At 42.2% G+C, this 6,000-nt stretch overlaps 1 protein-coding gene across 1 annotated transcript in view; it reads right to left on the bottom strand.

Moving 5' to 3' along the window:
* Positions 1-2,312: 2,312 nt before the first annotated feature.
* The window catches only part of BRD4 (bromodomain containing 4), a gene marked incomplete at its 5' end in the record, with an annotated part of 147,882 nt that continues 144,194 nt past the window's right edge, over positions 2,313-6,000 (bottom strand). Inside the window, 2 exons of the mRNA XM_082255235.1 lie at positions 2,313-3,386; positions 3,471-3,684. Coding sequence (XP_082111361.1) covers positions 3,315-3,386; positions 3,471-3,684 — 286 coding nt within the window. The 3' untranslated portion in view covers positions 2,313-3,314. The remainder of the gene's footprint in view (positions 3,387-3,470; positions 3,685-6,000) is intronic.

Genomic DNA, 6,000 nt, shown 5'->3' with positions numbered 1-6,000 from the left:
GCAGAGACCTTTGTAGAATATTTACATGTATTGGTAGCAGTCAAAGCTATTCTATTACACTAAGTACACGAAGATTAAAATGATTCCAAAGAACAGCAAGTCATTGTGGAAAAATGGAATACTTGTTTGCAACAAACTGAGAAGATTCTGCCTCTTTCCAATTTTTGCTTATGTTTTAATACATATATTTACATTATACTGTACCATAGATTATGACCTTTTCTGATTTTTGTATTCATGGGTGGTAAAGAGGAAGAAAAAAAACTGGCAAACAAAAGCTTAAGGTACAAAACTTTAAAAAAAAAAAATGAAATAAAATTACAAGTGAAACATCAGGATGCAGCCACAAGAGGGCAGTAAGGCAATCTGATATTGGTATCTGAAAGAAAATTGTGTGAGAACACTGTTTAACAGATGTTATCATAAAGGCAGAGCTGGGTTTCGTGAAAAGACTCAAGGGATCTTTAAATACTGCAGAGCATCACATGTGGAAGTACCCCATCAGCTCGGACAGTACAGTTCGGATTAGTAGTACTGTGGGAGATTCTCAACTTGCTTGCCCAATCATAGGTCTAAGCAAACACAGAGCAAGATCAAATTACTTCAGTAAAATTCGCAGATAAAGGGAGGCGGTAGTGTTCTGGTATCTAGAACTTCATTTTAGCCAAGTGCCTTAAACCACTCCGGGAGCGGTAGCCATTTGAATAGCGGTCCCAAAGTTACCCAATCCCTGCAGAGCATCACGGTAGCCCATTTTTCACTATGCAAATACTGAACAAGTATCACCCTCACAATCTGACAAGGCCCCCAGTATTGCCAAAGTGTACCTCCCCACACTCTCCACCCATTCTGCAGCGCATCACCACCACAGCCTACAGATGAAAGAGCACCCTCCTGCAGGATAAAAAAAAAATAAGAAACAATGGGGGTGGGAGTAAGGGGTGGGCAACAGCGGCAAAGGGGTTGAAACCAACATAAATATATTCTGTATATGCAGCAAAAAGTAAAATGAAATGAAATAGAATTAAAAAAAAAAAGACTTTATTGCATGAAATCAGTTACAACACAGACTTCTGTGCCTGTTGCTCAGGAGGGATGTGGGGGGAGGGGACAGGGACACTATCTAAAAAAGGGAGACAAGGTAGGAACTGGGAAGAATAAAAGGAAACAGAGCTTATGGCACATAAAGGATTGTAGATTTTTGTTGTTTTGTTGTTTTTTTTTTTAAACAGTTCAAATTATATATATTTATATATAAAATAAAAAAGAAACAGAACAAAAAATAAACAAAAAGAGTAAAATTACAGACAGGAGTAGGGAAGGAGAGTTGGAGGGGGTTTGTATCAAATTAACAGGGCATTAACCCAGAGATCAGAATTAAAGGCCCCACCCTCCACATTATACACACATGCGCGCACGCACACACACAGGGTTTGTACAGCTGCTCAGCGTTGCTGCACTGCGTACGCACTGAGGGCATAGGGATCCTGCAGAGTACTGTATTGTGTGCGAGTCAATCACTGCACTAAAATTATCTGCAGCACCTTCGAAGTTATGACATAGCCATGTGTGATCGACTCTAAAACATCATGCTATGACAACTGTGCAATGAATGCCAAGTCAGAGGAAGCCTATAGTTTCAAAAGGCCACTAACACTGTTTTTTTTTTTTTTTTCTTTTCATTCTATACCTGGTTTAGAACAGGGGGTTTAACATGCAGTATGACTAAAAGGAGAAGTTTAACCACACCCCTTGTGCTGCTGAAGCATGGAACTCCTCTCCAACCTTGGCGCAGCAGAGTGGAGGAACAGACAACTGCCCTTTAGAGAACACAATGCACACAGACCTGCTGGGCAAGGTGATGTGGAGTAGAAATACCTCTGAAGAATGACATAGCAGCAGATGTACATGTAGATATCCATGCAAAGAAATGTTGAGTCCAGCAGAGGACTATAAAACTGCAAACAATAGTGTGCATAACTCCAACATACATAATCTTCTTCCATGCAACTACGTGTTTAAAGTATACAGCCCATCAGGGTGTACAGATGTGAAACAATACATGATGCTACGAAGAGCGGAATAATATCTGTGTGGGGGTATGTAGAAATCTTATGCTATGTTATCTGTCTAGTGTATTTAAGCTGAGCATTTGCTAAGTTTATGCAAGAAAAAAAAAGGATAATTAATACCTGAGATTCAAGAGCGATTTGGGTGTTCAATGGCACACACAGACACACACACAAAACAAAAAAAAGGTGTGAGACACACTGTACAAGTTAAAAAAAAAAAAAAAAAAAAAGAAAAAAAAAAAAAGTACAATCATTGCAGGCACATAGAAATGTGTGTACAAAAATAGATGAAGGGGGACTAGGAGATTTTTGAGTTCAGGCACAGAACACACAAGACACACATATAAAATGCATACATAATTGCAGAGCGTTACTAAGTCACCTGTTACTTTAACATTATGAGCTCAGAGCAAACACTGGATTAAAAAAACTATGTAAAGCAAACAGACATCAAAAATTAGCAACGGTTTCCCCTTTAAGGCTTAAAGCTTACTTTATCCTGCCAGTCTCGGCCTGACGTAAATTAAAACTCATAATATACATACTTTGCTTCTTACAAAGTGCTCTGCACTTATATATACATTCCATATAGTATGAAATATGCATGCTTTAGGTGACTGGAATACAGTGCTTGACATCACTGTTCAGAAACCAACTAAACTGAAAATGGTGTATAAATTGCAGAGATGGCTAATGTAGTTTGCAACTGAATATTACGCAGCAGTTATGGCGACGTGCTGTAGAAACTGGTTTTGCGCACACAATGAGCAATGTTCTGCAGCCCTCTGCGCCCTACCACAACCATGCACACTTTGCATTGTACCCGAATGCTTGCTTCTGGTTGGTGCGTGAAGCTTATACACTACTGAGCATTTCCCCATCCACGTCTCCCACAAGAGAGGCTAAGAAAATTCTCCACATCCCGTCACCTCCCCCTCCCCCAGAGTCCATGATCTTCCAAATTGCTCTGAATTAGAAGGGGGTTTGGGAAAAGGAGCTTTTACTGCACAATGATCCGAACTAGGGCGTACATCCCTTCCAAATTCATAACTTCCGGAGGCTTTGTGTATCCACATACGAGGGCGGGGAGATAAAATACACGAAGGGCATTAACTTCAGCGTCTTTTGGGTAGGTGTCCCTCTGCCCCTCATAATGACATAAAAAAAATATTATGAATAGAATTCATGGGGTTGGGCTGCAGAAAGTAAAGTGGTGGAGGTGACAGTGAGAAGATTGAAGTCTCAAGAGAACAAGTTCTGTTCGAATATCTCCATCAGGTCACTCTGAAAATTCATGTCTATTGAGGGAGTCATCTGTAGGAACAAGACACACATTAGTATCTAGAAAAGCAAAACAGATATTTTGAGCACCTAAACACAGACACTAGTAACACTTACCGCCTGTCGCCGTCTCCGCTCCTGTTCTCGCTTTCTATCCATCTCCCTCTGATCCATGATAGGCTGTGAGCTCTGGGCAGGAGGCGGAGGTGTGGGAAGAGGGGTTTGCACATGTGGCTGTGGCTGCTGTTGTTGCTGCTGCTGCTCCTGCCTCCTACGAGCCTCTTCATGCGCTTTCCTTGCCTGCTCCTGAGCATCATCCTCTTCTCGAGACCTAATGTGTGCAGCAAACAGACATCCATAAGACAAAAAGACCAAACATTTTGAAATAAGCATACATTTTTACTCTATGTATGGGAGACAACTGTATTTATGTGTCAATCCCACTGTTTTGTATACCTCCCCCCCCCTTTTTTTTTGGAAAAATAATGAAAATTATTGGAAAAGAAATAGGCAGACATGACACATGGGCATAGCCTGCGATTAGACTATAGCATTTCCAGTATGCACACTTGTAAGTGTGAGTACAATTTGGTGTTGGGGGGGGGGGGGGGGAGAAGAGGAAGGTGTCCCAGAAGTAGAGAAGATACCAGATAGGTCAGGGAAGTCGGAGCTGCATGAACACACACTGTGACCCTGGGCTTTTGCAAGAAGTTTAGCAACCTTGTCTATAATGGTGGGGTTGAAGGGACCCTGTTCGCTCGTAAATGCTACGTTCACCTTTTGGCTCTATTCTACACTCTTTAACATCTTCAATCTCTCCCTCTCTTCTGGCATCTTCTGCCACTCTCTAAAACATGCACAAGTCACCCCCATACTTAAAAATCCCTCACTGGACTCCAGCAATCCTAACAACCTGCTCCCTCTCTTTTTGCAAACTCCTTGATTGTCTGGTCTACAATTGACTCACCGACCACCTCACCGAGAATAACCTTCTTGATCCCCTTCAGTCTGGATTTTGCCCTCAACACTTTAAACCAATAGACACTATTCTCTACTCCAACTCTTGGACCTTTCTTCTGCCTTTAATATGGTTGACCAACCCCACCTCCTCAAAATATTCCACACCTTTGGTCTCCGTGACTGTACTATTCGCTGGTTCTTTTCCTACTTATCCAGCCGCAACTCTTTATAGTTACTTACAAGTCTACTTCCTCCTCCTTTCTCTGTTGGGGTCCCCCAAGGTTCTGCACTTGGACCTCTCCTATTTTCGATCTACACCTCCTCCCAGGGTCAGCTGATAGCCTCCTATGGCTTCCAATACCATCTTTACACCAATGACACCCAAATTTATCTCTCTACCCCTCAGCTAACTCCTTCAGTCTCCTCGCGTATCACCAATTTACTAACAGACATATTAGCCTGGATGTCACACCACTTCCTCAAATTCAATCTAACCAAAACAGAGCTCATAATATTTCCGCCCCCACTTGCCTCTACCCCTGATCTCTCTGTCAAGATCGATAGAAAAACTATCAGCTCATACCCGCATGCCAAGGTTCTAGGTGTAATCCTGGACTATGATTGATCCTTTAGGCCCCCACATGCAATCACTTTCCAAATCTTGCCACCTCAACCTACGCAGCATCTCCAAAATAAGTCCCTTCTTAACCAAGTACACCACAAAGCTCCTAGTTCACTCCTTGGTCATCTCTCGCCTATACTACTGCAACTGAAAATACCAACCTAATCCTTATCTTCATTCCTTCTAAGACCTCCTGCGGTCTAGCTCCCGCATCACCTCCTCCCATGCTCGCCTCAGGGACTTTTTCCAGAGCCCCTCTCATTCTATGGAACTGCCAACCCCAATCTGTTAGATTATCTCCTACTTTGTTTGCTTTTAGACAATCCCTGAAAACCCTCCTCTTCAGAGAACCTTATCTTGCCCCACCTAACTACTGTACTTTGATTTTCTCCATCACCACCCCCCCCCCCCCCCCCAGCTATTACCTTTTGTATCATTTGACCCTCCCTCCTAGATTGTAAACTCTAATAACGAGCAAAGCCCTCTGATTCCTTCTGTATTGAATTGTATTGTAATTGTACTGTCCGCACTCCTGTTGTAAAGCGCTGCGCTGTTTGTTTACGCTATACAAATCCTGAAGAAATAATAAAGGGGCACTACCTTAACGCAGCATTTGGTGTCAACCGGCCACAAATTACTTTCTACATGCAGTTGTGTTGATCTGTGCAAATCAATGAAGCTCAACAGACATGGGTGTGAAAAAGCACTTACAAAACACAGAGGGCACTTCGAAAACAATTGACACCCCAGCAGCAGATGCTGCATGACCAAATGGTAGTTGTACAAGTACACTAACCACAAATACTATCACAACATAAAGATGTACACTGCCAGAATTCTGTAGGACCTACAACAAGAGAGATGGCAGCAGGCATATTTTATTACAGGTACTTATATAGAGCCGTTAATGTACGCAGCTCTTTACATATTTATTATACATTCACATCAGTACCTGTCCTTAAGGAGCTTACAGTCTAAAGTCCCTAACTCACATTTATACATACAAATACTAGGTACTAGAATACCTGGAGGAAGCCCACGCAGGCACAGGGAAAACATGCAAAC

This window comes from Pelophylax lessonae (assembly GCF_965119305.1).
Source record: "Pelophylax lessonae genome assembly, chromosome: 4".
NCBI classification, from domain to species: domain Eukaryota; kingdom Metazoa; phylum Chordata; class Amphibia; order Anura; family Ranidae; genus Pelophylax; species Pelophylax lessonae.
This window is presented reverse-complemented; position numbering and strand designations above follow the sequence as displayed.